Source organism: Kogia breviceps, chromosome 7 (genome assembly GCF_026419965.1).
Source record: "Kogia breviceps isolate mKogBre1 chromosome 7, mKogBre1 haplotype 1, whole genome shotgun sequence".
In the NCBI taxonomy this organism is placed as follows: Eukaryota; Metazoa; Chordata; class Mammalia; order Artiodactyla; family Physeteridae; genus Kogia; species Kogia breviceps.
The window spans coordinates 27,914,454-27,931,068 of record NC_081316.1 but is presented as its reverse complement, the minus strand read 5'-3'; the positions used below and the strand labels follow the sequence as shown (position 1 = coordinate 27,931,068).

At 38.5% G+C, this 16,615-nt stretch overlaps 1 protein-coding gene across 1 annotated transcript in view; it reads left to right on the top strand.

Moving 5' to 3' along the window:
- The window catches only part of LOC136794603 (uncharacterized), a 43,018-nt gene that overhangs the window by 12,201 nt on the left and 14,202 nt on the right, over positions 1-16,615 (top strand). Inside the window, exons 3-4 of the mRNA XM_067039512.1 lie at positions 698-819; positions 1,802-1,874. Coding sequence (XP_066895613.1) covers positions 698-819; positions 1,802-1,819 — 140 coding nt within the window. The 3' untranslated portion in view covers positions 1,820-1,874. The remainder of the gene's footprint in view (positions 1-697; positions 820-1,801; positions 1,875-16,615) is intronic.

The following is a 16,615-nucleotide window of genomic DNA, read 5'->3' as shown; positions in this document are numbered from 1 at the left end:
GTTACACTTAATGCAAAGGGAATGTAGATGATAGATTGAGAGTTATGTATGTCCTTTAGTTCCTCAGTATTGTACTTACACAGAGGTAAAAATATATTTTAAAAGTAGCCTCATACTAATGTAACACAAAAAAATCCTTACTGTTGCACTGAATTAATACATAAGAATCCAGCAACAAGTTGCTATTAAAACTAGATAAACAGACCCAACAAATAAAGAGTAAAGCAATACCTCCAAAATTCATCAATAGAAAGGTGTTTCACTAATGGACCTTAATAATCATTTCTTTGGAAAAATAGTCCTAACAAGTGTATTTACACATAAAACATTCTGCAAGATGGCTTAAAGTGCTGGGGCCACAAGGGGTTTTCAAATCAAAGGTTTTAGGACCTTTGTGCTTTTGAAAGGAATGTATATGATTTTTTCTTGGGTTTTAGTAGTGGTTTTATTCATAATGGGAAATTAAAAAAACAAGGTATTAGAGGTAATTCTCTGTATCATCCCTATTTGAACGATCCTTTTCACTTAAGGTACTATTCAATATAATTTGTTCAGATGAGGGGTGTCATCCACAACAGAAATGCTATGTGTAAAATGGAGATCATTGAAAGTTTTATTGAGATGTATTGGGAGTCTCTGGGGACCATGCTGATTCGGGCTGTGTTTTCAGACTCCAACACTCTGTGGCCTTTGACAGGCATGAAGAAAAGCCAGACCAAAACAGTTCTCACAGCGCAGCCGGTGGTCACAAAGAACAGCCCATGGAGATGTCTGTCACTGAAAGAGCAGCCTCTGGAAGAGAACCAAAGAGGAAAAGAGGTGGAAATGGAGTGTGTGTGTGCGTGTGTGTGTGTGTGTGTGTGTGTGTGTGTGTGAGAGAGAGAGAGAGAGAGAGAGAAGATGAAAATATAACATTTGAACACTATAATATTTGAACACTAAAATATAATATTTGAACCCTGAAAAACATCAGTGGCTAAAACCACAGGCATATATTTTTCTCTTCTATCTCCAAGGACTTCATTAATAAAAGAGTAAGTATAGGTGGTTAATCACACAATTACATTTAAAAAATCTTCTAGAACCTTCTGGCATCTTAGGGAAATTGACTAATAAGTTCCAGAAGGAGGGATGGAATATTCCTAGAAACAACATGCTTATTCTCTTACTTCATTTTTTATTTTAACATCTTCACCTTTAGTAAAGCAGCATCATAGTCTATATATTAATTATATCATTAGCTCTTTTTCTAACTTGTTTTTTGACATTTATGTGCTCTTATGTTAAAATTCTTTTCAGGATGATATTTTGATGACTGACTGATAATATTTAATGGAACATACATTTTTATTTAATATGTGTATGCATGCCCCGGAGCTTTTTTAAAAAAGGATTAAAGTGCTCTAAACCCATATATATATATGTATAAACGCATGCACCCCTAATATGTAAATTCTTCAAACAAGCCTGTTGAAGATAAAATCATAATCTAATATGTAGCTAGGCTTCTATCCTGCCATTCTCTCGCCACTTTTTTTTTTTTTTTTCTGGTTTTCCAAATAAACAGCAGGCCCTTAGGGCTCTTTGAACTCACTGGAGTATTTAGTGCCAACAATCACTGGTTCATGCAGCTTATCTTTTCCTGGTATTTCTATGTGATTTAATAGTTCCAGCCTGGCCAAGGGAATGAAAACTTCTGGATCTGTTTCTAGAAGCACTGCACTCCCCATTGCCATCTGTGATAAACCAAATAACCTCTCTCTGCCTCAGCTATTTTCTTATAACCGTGTCTGTTTTGCAGCGATGGAGTGAAGCTTGATAAAATAGTTGGAATCGTTCATCAGTGAAGCAAAGCTGGCTTCTGAGTCACGCAGGTGTGTCTATTAATTAATTAACAAATAAGTACCAACCTTTGGATGGTGATATTAATTAAATATCCAACATTAAGGTGGCGTTTAATTGCCAAGGGATTAATAAAACAGATCCTTCCTCTATTAGATTGGAATTCTTTAGTTATAAGTAATAGAATCTGGCCCGGGCTAAGATCAGCAACAGGGAGTTTATTGAAACATTAACAGGATTACATCAATCCGAAGGCTCAGGGTGGTGGATTAAATTTTCTGAAAATGATTTTGCACTAATATATATACTATCCCACATGTTCTTCTTCCAATGTGATGTTGATGGTACTCTGTTGAGAGGTGAGAGGGTTTAAGTTCTTTCCCCTTGAATGTGCGTGGACTTTCACATTGCTTCAATCAAGAGTGAAGCAGAAGTGCCATGGCGTGACTTTGGAGGCTAGGTCAGGACAAGAGATAGGGCTTCGCTGTGCATCTGTGTTCCTTGAGCTGCTATGTAAGAAGTCTGGCCACCCTAAAGTCATCATATATGGAAAGACCATATAAAGGTTTCAAGACACGCCCAAGGAGACCCAATTATTCTGGTCCCCATCTGTTTCAGCCTTCTCTGAGCAGATATTGGACATGTGAGCATGCCTTCAAGTCCTACCTTTAAAATTCTACCAGATAAAAATGAGTAGAGGAGAAATAAGCTGTCCCTGCTGAGTCCTGCCCAGAATGCAGAGTCTTGAGCAAAATGACGTTATTGTTTTTGTTGTTTTAAACCACTAAATTAGAGATGGATTGTAATACTTGGTCAGGAAGCAGGAATCAAGAAGAGAATATGGAAAGGGCTGGGAAGGAGGAACTAGAGAAATACACTGTAGCATGAATAGTGTGGTTGCAGTACTGCCACCAGGATGACTCAACTCCAAATGTCTCTTCAATCCTGTATCACTTGTTCAAGAGTCAAAGTCCTGGAGAGTGTACTCCTTGGACCAAGCTGAAACTGTTAAGTCCACCTCCTGCCTATATCTGAGTGATTCAGGAAAGATTTGGCACAAAGAGTCCCCAGCAGCTGGTGTGACTCCATAGTAGGAAGGCAGGCACCTGGATTCATCATCCCCACCAAGACTATGGCTCGAGGGGAAAGAAATTCTCCAAAAAGAATTTAGATGTCTTTCAGAAGGGTAAATGGAGACAGAAAGTAAAAAGACAATGAGTATGCTCAGGTCACATTTCATTCTACTTAAATAAACAACTTTCTATAGTTATAGTATCCTTGAATACAAATTAATGGCAAGGATGTCTTGTCTGCTAGTGGTTTTATTGACTGAAGTCATTGAAATAGTCTTCAAGATAAAGTAGTTCATTGGGTGTTATATATTAGCTTCCTTCCTTCCCTCCCTCCCTTCCTTGCTCCCTTTCTCTCTCTCTTTCTTTCTTTCATAATCTTTAATAATTTAGTATTTAGCACTCAATCTACAAAATAGTCACAAACATAAGACAAGAGCCTGCAGATTATATATAAAAGCCCTCAGAGCTGCCCTAAACCTTTTCTGGAACAAGATGGAGAAATAAACAAATACTAAATTAATAAAATACTAAAAAATTTTTGAACACCATTGTTTCTCAAACTATGGTCCTTTTCCACTTGTATTTAATCTGTATCAAATGTGGGGCTCAACATATGCATGCATGACACATGCACTCACACACACACACACACACACACACACACAATTGCCTCAATCATTTTCAATCAAATAAGCTGCTCAATTTCTTGAAAATAGTAAGACTCACTGATTGTTCGACTGGATCAGTGGTTTATTTGACTGAATTGAAAGGCCATTGATCCAGTGGCCCCATGATAGAAAATGCAAAGGATAATTTTCCCTTACTGTCATGGTTCATTCAAGTTTTAATTTGTTTTAGTTATTTAACAAGAGGCATTGTTCCCTTTTAAATGATAATACACGCAGTGAGAAAAAATGATCCTTTGTCACTGAGATTTCTCTAAGCCTTTAAATGAGAAATAAAGACATCCTTTAAACCAGGATGCCTTCTTTGCTGTAGAAAAGACATCTGTAGAAGACTCATGATTTTTCACAAGAATTGAAATCAGATTACATATATTTACACACAATATATACTGAAAGTATACATCATTGCTAAAATAGTTTATTATCTTTTTCTTGACCATGCATAGAATAGACTTGGGAATACAACAAAATATGAAGGGTTCAAGCCAAGCTTGGGAGTCTTACGTAGTTTCAAACTTTATTGGTGAAATTATTTGAGAGAGAGAGAGAGAGAGAAATATGTACCTCAGAAATTGAGAATTCCAAAATTCTGTTTTGAGGTTTAAGTGATTGTTTTTCTCCTTTTTTTTTTTTTTAACTACTTCTGCTTTTTTTTTTTTTTTTTTTTAGCTTGATCTGGGCAGTGAAATCTAGCAAAATAAGGGAAGTGACTTGAGTGTGGAAAAGCAGTGTAAAAGTGAAAAGACCAGTATCACTGTACAGTCTCTTACTGCTGTTCTTTCAATAATTTGTGAAAGTGAGATTTCTCAACCTCAGCACTATTAACATTCAGGTTGGAAAGTTCTTTGTTGAAGTAGCTGACCTGTACATTGTAGGATGTTTAGCAGCATGCCTGGCTTCTACCCACCTGATGCTAGTAGCACTTCAGTCTTTTTTTAAGTTGTGGTAAAATATATGTGCATAAAATTTACCATTTTAATCATTTTTAAGTGTGCAGTTCAGTGGCATTAAGTACAATTCCCTTGCTGTGCAACTATTGCCAGCATCCATCTCCAGAACTTTTTCATCTTCCCAGACTGAAACTTCATACCTATTGAACAACAGCTTGCCTTTCCCACCTCCCCACAACCCCTGCTAACCTCCATTCTACTTTATTTCTCTGTGGATTTGACTACTCAAGGTACCTCATATAAATGGAGTCACACAATATTTGTCTTTTGTGACTAGCTTATTTCACTACTGTAATGTCTTCAAGCTTTATCCATGTTGTAGCATGTCAGCATTTCCTTCCTTTTTCAGGTTGAATAATATTCTACTGTATGGATATACCACATTTTGTTTATTCATTCATCTCTGAATGGAACTTGGGTTGGTTTCACCTTTTGGCTATTATGAATAATATTGCTGTGAACATGGATATACAAATATTTGCTTGAGTTTCTACTTTCAATTCTTTTGAATACATAGACAGAAGTAGAATTGCTGGGTCAAATATCTCCAGACATTGCTGAATGTCCCCTGAGGGGCAAAATCACCCGCGATTAATAACCACTTGTCTAAAGGAATGAACATCTTTGAACAATGGTATTTCCACAGAACTGAATCATGGGCTTTTAGGTTGAGAAGGGACATTTGAAGCCATCTGGTTGAGTAAATGATCTCTACTTCATCCCTAAGACCTGTATTTGGCCACCAGCAGTGTTTGGTAAGTCAGTTACCCGTAAGGCCACCTCAAACTTGCCCTATCATTTCTTCTCTCCTTAAGCTCTTTTAGTCCACTGGCTCCTTCCCATCATCTTCTACATGTTCATGTCTGTATATCCTATATCTTCCACCTTCTAGTCATCAGTGAACATCTTAATAGAGTAATCTATAAAACTTCAACTTCTTTAATCAATTAACATCTGAAACTGCTTTGAATACAGTCACCTCACTGCTAGATTCAATCAGTTTTCTCTTATCTTTCTTCTTGATATAATCATCACAGTATCCTGTTTCATGTGACCTAACTCTCAGGTGTGTCATTTATTTACCAAGTATTTATTGCATCTACTATGTATTACTGTGTAATAAACAATTTTACTGGCCTTTCTCTCTGGTTCCTGGAAGTAACCTCTAAACAGTTGGAATTTCCCAAGTGACAGGTGATCTTTGTTATTCATTATGCACCCCTCAGGCCACATTTAAAAGTTTATGCTAATGAGGAGACTCATGGTGGACTCCTAGATAGTTGATGTAAATGAGATGAGTCACGAGAGGGGCTGGCCATGCTAGAAAGACCAACCACACAATTAGACTTTGGGGCTTTGAGCCCCAAAAGTAATGTAAGCCTGACTTCTGAGGAGAGGGATGGGGCTGGAGATTGAGTCACATGGGCAATGATTCAAACAACCCTGCCTGTATAAAAACTCTGGAAACTGAAGTTCAGGTGAGCCTCCTTGGTTGGCAAACACTCTGTGTACTGGCACACATTGGTGTACCAGAGGTAACATGCACCCTGAGGACAAGGAAGCTTCACATTTGGGACCTTCTTAGACATCATCTTATGTGCCTCTCCTTTTGGCTGGTTCTGATTTGTATCCTTTTGCTATAATTAAACTATAATGATGAAGTATAGTGCCTTCCTGAGTTACTGGAGTTATTCTAATGAATTATCAAATCTGAGAGGGTAGTGGGAAATTTTGAATTTGCAGCCAGCTGGTCAGAAGTGAGTGTGGCCTGGGGACTCCTGAACTTGTGACTGGTGTCTGAAGTGAGGGCAGTCTGGTGGAGGATTCTGCCCTTAATCTGTGAAGTTTGGCTTAACTCTAGGTAGTTGGTGTCATTACAGTCACCCTGAGGCACTCTGCAATACCATGGTGAGCAAAACATTGATTCCTAGCCTCATGGAGTTTAGAGTAGAGACAGGCAGAGAGAGATAAAAATATAACCAGAAAACCAAACATAGAACCTCCTCTGGGTACAAATGTGTTAAATTTCCAAAGACTATTCATAAGTCTGTTTGTTCCTAAGTCCAAAATGATGCCATAAAAGTGATGAAAATATGCATGTCAATTAATGTTAGGTTTCATTTTGTTTTCATCATAATCTTATGCCACTAATTAGTAGTTTTCATCATTCTCACTGCTTGTACATTCATTGAGCATAATGAGATTAATAATGCTCATAAAACACCTCAAAATTACACACAAACATAGCAAGCTCCAGAGAACCAAGAAAAAATGAAAACAAGATGACTAAGATTAAAATGACTGTACATGACCATGTCTGTCTTGAGTCATTGGTAAACAGAATTAACTTGGCTTTGTTCCAAGGCAAAACTTTGTGTATACAAATGTCTATGAATTTCTTAAGTTGTACTTCACAAAGGAAGGATATACATACATACATATAAATGGATAAATAAGTGTCCCATTTAGATGGAAGTTTGGGGAAGGCTTCTCAGGGACCTGAAGATTGAGTAAAAATTAAGCAGAGAAGGGAGAGTACGAAGTTTTAGCAGGTACAAAGATCCTGAGATAAGAAAAAGCTTGGCACACTGGTGGCAAAGGATAGTCTATGTAGGGAGTGTGTCTGGGAGTGAGAAGGCAATTAGGTGAAGCAATCTGCCTCAGCAAGATGGCACCAAGGCTCAGGTATCAGAGGGTGGTGATGGTTAAAGATATATTTGGGTAACTAATATGGCTAATACTGGGAAACATGCCAAAACAGTCACCCCGCTGGGATGTGAGCCTTCTGGGGTCTATGGGTATGTGTGTGTATGCGCTTGCTTACTTGCCTGTATGAGTGACTTAGAGCTATAATAATCTGGGGTTAATAATAGGGAGACATCTGGTATGAATTCAGTCAGGGGCTTTATGAATACTTTTGGTTAACATTAACAGCAATTATGAGATATGTTTTATTATTAATTTATTTTAAATAAGAGAAAGGAATACAATTGAATTGTTACACTGGGATTTGAACTCAAGCAGTGTGGCTCCAGAGCCCTCTCAGCTAACTTCGTTCTGAAAACCACGCCTGTGTCAGGGTGTACCACAGTGGGAGGTGCATTCTCTTCTCCACTGCACTGGGCACCAATTATGAAAATGGAAAGGCTGTGGCTGGATTTCCACACATCCAGCCTCCAGTTAGCAGATGCTGTGAATTGCTCTCACAACGAACCCAGAGCCAGGCATCCAGACTTGGGGCTAGTGGGGTAGAAGTTGACATATAAGACCTCTGAGGCTTAGAACTAGATTGGGGAAAGAGTTTCTTTAGAAGCCTGGACTTTGTTAAGTCAAGTGAAGGGGATTTGGCTTATGGAGGGATACTGGGATATCCATGCAAAGGGGACTGAATTTCAACTCACAACTGATGAAGGCTAGAATATTCTGGTTCTATGAAGTTATACAGCTCATCCTTGCTCTTCATTTCCATAATGATATTAACACAGCCACTCCCATCCTGAGCCTTCTGTGCACAAGTTGAAGCCACTACTCTGAACTGATTTCCTCTCAGTTTGTATTAATCTAGCATCAAAAGTCTCCAAATTGAGCCTCTTCAAACTTACTTAGCTATATTTCCTAAAGTTCTTCAAAGTGGTCCAGTAGTGCTAGTCATTCTGATAGTCTTACTGTCCCCAAAACTTCTTTTGCCTTCCCACTTCAGTGCACATTTGGCCCAAATAGTCTTACTCATTTTATTCCACTTTTAAAGCCCATTTCCACATCCTTCCATGAAGCTATTCCTTGAAAGTCAACTTCCTTTCTAAATTACCCATTGTCTGTGTGATAGTTTTTGCACGTGGTTGTAGTTGTTCTTTATTATATGCCGCTTTGGTGTTTCCCTAAATGTTTGGTGCAGAGTTCCTAAAATGTGCGACACAAACTCCTGGTGAGCATAGAGGAGGTTTTAGGTGGTTTTACAGATGTAGCAATGAATAGCATCATATCACATTGTGAGAAATGTATTCCTTCCTTGACTCTTTTTCAATAATTGGGATTAGGACAAGTAACATATCTGTTTTGTACTAGTCTATATTTAATACCTATATAACACACACTCCTCCTTACATAGAAATGAAAATCTCTTAGTATCTGGATAGAACATAACAAAATATTTTGCTTTCTTTGTATTTATTTTTCTAAACATAAATATAGGCAAGTAATAGAAGTAAATCATTTACTATAGTAATATAAATTTTTTTAATAAATAGCTTTAAATAAAAATATGAGTAAATTTTTAAAAGTAAGTAATACTAGTACAGTCTGTGTGTACATGTACCAAAAATCATGAAGTGATACATGAATGCTTGAGGTTTGGAAAACTCTGGTTTTATGAATATCAGTGCTATGTCACCATGAAGCATATAATTCACTGAGGTAATGATATTCTTAAGAAGAAATAGTGGACAATAGGAAGAAAGTTCGTGTGGATATTGGGAAATCTTGGTTCTGACTTTGGCAATGAGGGCTTAAAAGGACAAGTTCAGAAGTCAGGTCACCTCGATTTGAGTCCTGGTTCTACCACGTGTTAGCTGTATTAACTTAGATGATTACTTAGACTTTTAAGGCAACCCTGTCTAATAGAAATTTCTGTGATGATTTTCTATGTCTGTATAATCTGAGGTGAAGGATACAGTAGCCACTATTGAGCATTTGAAATTTGGCCTGAGGAACATCTGGGGAACAGAATTTTAAATTTTGTTTAAATTAATTTAATTTGAATAGCAACATGTAGCTAGTGGTGACTTAGACTGTGCAGCTCCAAGGCTCAGTTTTCTCATCTGTAAAATAAGGATCATGATACTATTTGCCTCAGAGTGTAGTTTGAGAATTAAATGAGATAATGCACATAAAGTACTTAGTTTAGTACTGGTACAGAAAAAGAGCTTAATAATATTAGAAATATATTTAACTAGCTTTAGTAATTTGTTTCAAGTCTCTGAAACTCAGTAGTTGCTTTTGAATTTTAATTTAATGGTGTCTAAGATCCTCTGAGTACAGATGTATCTCATTCTGGTCTGCCACCAGACCCAAGTATAGGATGTATAGTAAGAGCTCAATAACTAGGAGAATAGGAGAGTTTTTTTGTTGTTGGGGGTGGATTTCTTTAATCTTTCTTGACCTCAGTTTCAAATTTCTTGGAGCTGTGAAAGTTGAAATGTTTAAGACAATAAAAAATTGTAGGGTGACCAAAAGAAACTGTGAGTAAATTAAAAATATTACTTCATGACAAAAGCATTCTAAGTTGGATCTCAAAGCAAGTGTGAAGGTTTGCTGAATTGAGTCTGTCATATGTTTAAGTTTCTGATATTCTGGTCTGATTGTATCAAATAGCCTCCCTCCCTTGAGAATAACAAGAGTTGCCATTTATGAAGAGCATATGGCATGCCTAGCACCTGCCTAGTTATTATTGCTTATTTCATAACAACCTTACAGTGGAGATGCTGTTATTCCTGTTGTAAAGATCAGGAAACAGCCTTGGGAAGGTCAAATGAGTTGTCCAAGGTCAAACACCTAAAAGTAGAATCCACCCCTACCTGGTTCTAAAGCTTGCCGTCTTTCCACTATAACACAATGCATTTCTGAAGGCACATCTAATGAAGTTTTGATAGCTGCTCAATCATTATACAAACCCATTACCTTATAGTTTGGTTTCAGCTGAATCTATATAATTATTCAGACTCCTTTCCCAAAACTATTGCCAAGGATTATGATTTTGTTTTATGTTTTGAAGGGTTCTGCTGTGAAAGCTAGAAAAGAAATTACTAAGATATAGCTATGGCTTTTATACTTAATGTTTGTTGGCAACTAATCAGAATCAAGATCTAAGGATCTAAGTGCTTTACTTGGAATATCACACTCAATCCTTTCAATCCAATCCTATGTAAGCCATTCTTTTTTTTTTTTTTTTTTTTTCAGTACGTGGGCCTCTCACTGTTGTGGCCTCTCCCGTTGCGGAGCACAGGCTCCGGACACGCAGGCTCAGTGGCCATGGCTCACGGGCCCAGCCGCTCCGAGGTATGTGGGATCTTCCCGGACTGGGGCATGAACCCGTGTCCCCTGCATCGGCAGGCGGATTCTCAACCACTGCGCCACCAGGGAAGCCCCAAGCCATTCTTACATCCATTTCATTGACAAGTAAACTGGGGCACAGAGGGCAAACAATTTATCTAAGATCACCCAAATTCAGCTAAGAGTTAGACCCAGATAATGTGACACCTGCATTCAGGCTGGTAGTACTGCTGTGAGGCCCGAGCATCGGTCAGTTCTGGACACAGGGATTTCTCTAGCAGCTTCCCTATCATAACCTGAGTCTTTTTGCTACCTCCTTCCGTAATATTTTTCTTCTTCATGCCTCTCTTTCTCCAGTTGACTTTTTGTCCTTCTAGACTCCAATTCCTTTTCTCCTCTGCGTATTTTTATTATCGGGATACTTTATGTAGCATTAGGAAGTATGTGGGTTTTCTGACAAAAAAGAAAAAAAAACAACAACCTCTATCTACTGGAATAGTGAACTTTTGAAGCAACTGGAATAGAAAACTGTTATGTGAATTCATTGAGTAAAGAAGTCCGAATCTCAATTCTTTCTTCATTTTGCTAGTATAATTTTCAAATGGTAACTGAAAGAGAAGCTATTTGTACAGAAGCTCTTATTTTCGGTTAAGAGAGTTTGGTTAAAAAAGTCTATATAACTTTCTGCTTCTAGAAAAGTGGCACTTCTCAGGACTACAGTATCAAAGGATATTAATGAGGAATATCCAAGGGAAACCCTCGTCATTTGAGGGGGAAAATACATTTTCTATGTCAAGGAAAAGGTATTCCTGTGTTGTGAGCCAAATTATGAGAATTATTCACAGACTATTTTTGTATAGCACTTACCAGAGCAGTTAGGATAATCTATGCTCTATTACATCATTGTGGTACATTCAGGATTTGGTATTTAAGTATGATACATGCTTAATTGAAAATACCCACTGTTAAAAAGAAGGAGTAAGAGAATTTTATGAGTTGTTTTTCACCTATCAGAGGTTACCGGAAGCTGCAATTCAGGGGGAAAAAAAATGAAAGGAAAATATGTAGGTTGCCCAATAGTTTAATACTACTTAGTGAAATTTCAACCTCCTTAGTGGGGTTCGATAGCCAAAAAAGTGACACATTTTGATGATGACAATCTTGGAAATCCAAAGGCATTCAAATAACTTTTAGAATTTGTATGGAATATGTGCAAAATATGCAAAAAACCCAGCTAACCTTAATCAAAAGTTTCTTTCTTCCATTGCTGCCAGCCTAGAGATGCTGGAACACAATAATAATAAGATGACACGGAACTCTACCATTTGTAAGTTTATGTGTGAATTTATATTTATTCTAGCACTTGCTTTGGGCACATGTTCTGAAGTTCTATGAACTGTAAGCTCCATGTGTCTGTTAAACTGTGAGCTTTCTTCAGGGAGGAAATAATATATAATAGGCAATATGAATTTTTTTTTTTTTTTTTCTTTTTGCAGTGCGGGCCACTCACTGTTGTGGCCTCTCCCGTTGCAGAGCACAGGCTCCGGACGCTCAGGCTCAGTGGCCATGGCTCACGGGCCCAGCCGCTCCGTGGCATGTAGGATCCTCCCGGACCGGGGCACGAACCCGTGTCCCCTGCATCGGCAGGCAGACTCTCAACCACTGTGCCACTAGGGAAGCCCATGAATCATATTTTTACCTGATGTCACCATTACAGAAAATGTGTTGATTTTAATAGGATTAACTATATGGTATTGCCAGTATTTGACTGGTTTTGATCTATGAAATGTCAATTTTATATGGTACAACCTAATATTTTAATATGTGAATAAACCACAGGCAAAGATATTATTTTTTGGATTCTAACAATAGCTGGAGCTACACTGGAATTTGTTCCACTTTACAGAAGCTATGGAGATTAGAACATTTTTACTTCATGATTGGATTTTTGATGTGATGGACTGAAAAATACAGTCAACCCTTGGTATCCATGGTGGATTGGTTCCAGGACCCCTGTGGACACCAAAATCCATGGATATTCAAGTCCTTTACATTAGATGGCAGAGTACAATTGGCCCTACATATCTGCAGATTTGGAACCTGCAGATACAGAGGTCTAACTGTAATTTAGTGTCCTCTCACATTCTTAAATACTATATCAGATTTGTTCAACACAGCAGACACTTTCAAAATTATCAGAGACTCAAACAAACATTATAAATAGATAAGGCACAACATCTAGTTATTGGGTTGAGTGCTTTCTGTGTCAACCTGAATAGCAATTAAATGGCAAAGAGAAACACAGATAGCTTTTCCTCCGAGGAAGATCTGTAAAGGGTCCCTTGCTTATATCAGTAATAATTAGGGAAATTAAAACAAGAAGAAAAAGACCACTGTACATTAGGAAATATTTAAGACCTTAATCCCTTGACTTAGACATATAGAGAGACGTCTCCAAGAGTGAAAATAAAGTGAGTCGTTAAAATCATCATTACTAAAAATCAAAGGTCAGCTAGTTCCCAGAAAGAACAATTAGCAAACTAATGAAATATTTTCCCCCATTGTTTATTTTGAAATATGTTAAACCTACAGAAAATTTGCAAAACAGTACAGTGATTAGCCATATACTCACCTAGGTTCTCCAATTGCTCAAATGTTATGATTTTGTTCACTCTCCCTCTGCTTTTTTTCTCCCTCCCTCAATTTTTCTATCTATTCTGACAGTCATAAATAAGCAAAGATATATTTTAGGGTTATTTTCAAGGATTTTTGAATGTTCTTCATGTGGGATGTGAATCTCTCCTTTTCCCCAGTTTAACCAATGTGTTAAAGATTCATAGAGAGATTCTGTCTCTGGAAAGTACCAAGTTACCTCAGGAATTCACTCCTAATCCAGCCCACTTCATACCATAGAGTTCTAAAGTTCATTCCTTCAGGAAAGAGGAAGCTGGGATGGTCATTCTATCATTTACCCACAAGGCATGTAGATGACAAAGATATATTCACTTGGTACCTTCAGCAACAAAACAAAGCTCCAACAAATCAATTTAAAGGGGAGAAGGGAGTATATTACCTTCCTCCTATCAAGGCAAGGTCTAACTTTCGCAGCAAAATCCTTCAGGGAGTTGATGTATTCTCCTCTCCTGATCTTGTGCGTCTTCTGCAATAACCTGCTAACTGATTTTTGCCTCTCGCTTTTCCCTCCACCCTCTAACTCATCCTGCACACAGCTGCCAGTTCAACCTTCTGGAAACTCTACTTTGATCATGTCATTCCCCTGGCCAAAACCGCCGCTGATGTTCTACAGCCAACAGGATAAACTTCAGACTTTTTAGTCTCAGATTGATATTCAACTGGTATCACCTGGCATGGCTGTATCAGTTTTTAGAATATTAAAATACTTCCACACCGCCTGTAAAGAGGAATAATCTACTAACTCTATAAAGACCTAATGATCTAGTGCAGGGTCAGCTACGGCAGAGAGTAATGGGGCGTAGGAACAATGCTGGCAGGAATGTAGGTGGTCGATAGTGACTGCTAAGGGGTGAAGGTAATGGAGGTGATGCCAGAGGTGGTGGCCTGTGCAGCTCCTGTCAGCTCCAAACCAAGATATCATTCTTGTTTTAGGTCTTGCCTTCAGACCGCACATCCAGTCCATTAAAAATAAGTAAATAGATTTAAAAATCTACCAGTATCTCACTCTCGGCGCTGCTACAATCCAGTCTAGCCCTCCATCACCCCAGATTTCACATCAATATATCACCCTCCATGGACCAGCCAGACTGACCTTAATGCTTAAATCAAAACGTACCAGGGCGGACTTCCCTGACAGTCTAGTGGTTAAGACTCCACGCTATCAATGCAGGGGGCATGGTCCCTGGTTTGGGAACTAAGATGCCACATGCCGCACCGCCAATAATAAATAAATAAAATAAACAAACAAACCATACTAGGGCGCTGCGGAAAAGTCTCAGTGGCTTCCTTGCACATCATCATAGATGAATATCCAACCTCCTGATCGTGGTCTACAGTGTGATATGGTCCTGCCCACCCTCTGAGCTCATCTGCTCTAGTCACACTGGCTTGATTTCCATCCCTCAATTATGCCAAACTTGAAGCCACTGCAGGATCTTTAGCATTTGCTCTTCTTTCTACTTGGAACAAACTTCATAAGTTTTGCTTCATGACTGCCTTCTTCTCCTAAGTCATGTCTTTATCCAAAGTCAGCTTCTCGGAAAGGCTTTCCTGGACCAGTTTTGAAAACTCTTTTTTCTCCCCTACTTCAGTCAATCTCTATACCATTACCCCATTTTCTTTATTATATCACAGAACTCTTGCAATCATCTTGCACATATCTCTTTGTTTACACATTTATTTACTCTCTTCCTCTTCTGGACTCTAAGGTTCTGAAAGGCAGGCTCCTCTGTCTTGTCATTGCTTTATCCCAGCACACAGAACAGTGCCTGGTTGAACATATGTTTGTTGACTGACAGTCTGATTGACAAAATACTGAGCACAGTGGCTGACACATAGTAAGTCCTCAATGTCTGTTAGCTATTTTATCATAAGTATTCTATCTAGTTGTACATCTGTTGGCCTCCCGATTTTTTTGCCCCATTTCTCTCACTTACATATACCAGCATCAGCAATATGCTTGACACTAAAATGATTTTGTTGAATCTAGTTTTTTACTACAATAAATAATAATCAACCTGTTCTAGAGCTCAGACAGACTTCTTGGGGTAGCTTTTTTGTTGTTGTTGTTGTTTTTTATTTTGCGGTACGCGGGCGGGCCTGTCACTGTTGTGGCCTCTCCCGTAGCGGAGCACAGGATCTGGACGCGCAGGCTCAGCGGCCATGGCTCACTGGCCCAGCCGCTACGCGGCATGTGGGATCCTCCCGGACCGGGGCACGAACCCGTGTCCCCTGCATCGGCAGGCGGACTCTCAAACACTGCACCACCAGAGAAGCCCTTGGGGAAGCTTTATCCTTGTCTTTCTCTTGATTTTGACTTTGGGAAAAGAAAGAATCAGATTTCTTGCAAAGATTGGTTCTACATTTCTCAAGTTATGCATATCTCCTAAAAAGCAAATGTTGTAAACTGGCAGCCCAGGGGTTCAATATAGCACTTGAATGTGATTTGTTTTGCTCAGCACTGTATTAAAGTTTTTTTCAGTGTACATTTAAAACTCAAAAGAGTTCACAGTTTGACTTGGAAAAAAGAGATTATATTTTCAATTTCTCTTTAAAAGAAAAAAGAAGACAGTCTGGATGCAGTGAGCTCAATTTCATGCAACCGTTGGATGGAGCTGAGTAACAGTTGCTCATTTCAACCTGGGCGTGAGCCATTCTAGCCCTCACTGATCCTTTTTCATTCATTTGTCATTTGCTTGGATCCCTGGAAGAATTTGAGTTTGTGATTCGTATTGTAAAGAAAGTTTCCATAAGCGGAATAATTTTTTTTTTTTTACCTTGCTGAATGGAATTAGAATTTTTCCAGCTCCCCTGATCCAGGGTCCTGGTTTAATTGTTGAACTAAGAGTTAAAGAAGAAAATTTGAGAAAGGAAGCTAACTTAGATATAAGGGGAGGGGGAGAGAGCAGGTAGGAAATAGGCAGATTTTATACAAGGGGCAAGATGCTTTAACCCTTTGGATCCTCTGTTTTCAAAAAGCATATACAATCATAAATTTTAAAAAATAGTTAAGATCTTTCTCAGAGCACTAGAAGACATTGGAAGCAAGGGTAGGGCCCTGAGGTTTAAGACTCATTAGCTCCATTGTAAATCCTCCTCTGATTGGAGCGAGGAAGATGGGAAGCCCTATAAGCAATCATTTAGACATTAAACATCTGCGCTTACTACAATATCAAGCATGAAACTGAAGACCAGTTCAGTGAGTTGATAGAGGCTGAAGCACAGGCTTTGTGCCAAAGCCTAGTTTTATATTTTTCCCTTTATTATCTACTTCATTCTGGGGGTAATCCTCTTCTTAGACCTTAGGATTCTTAGATCCCCT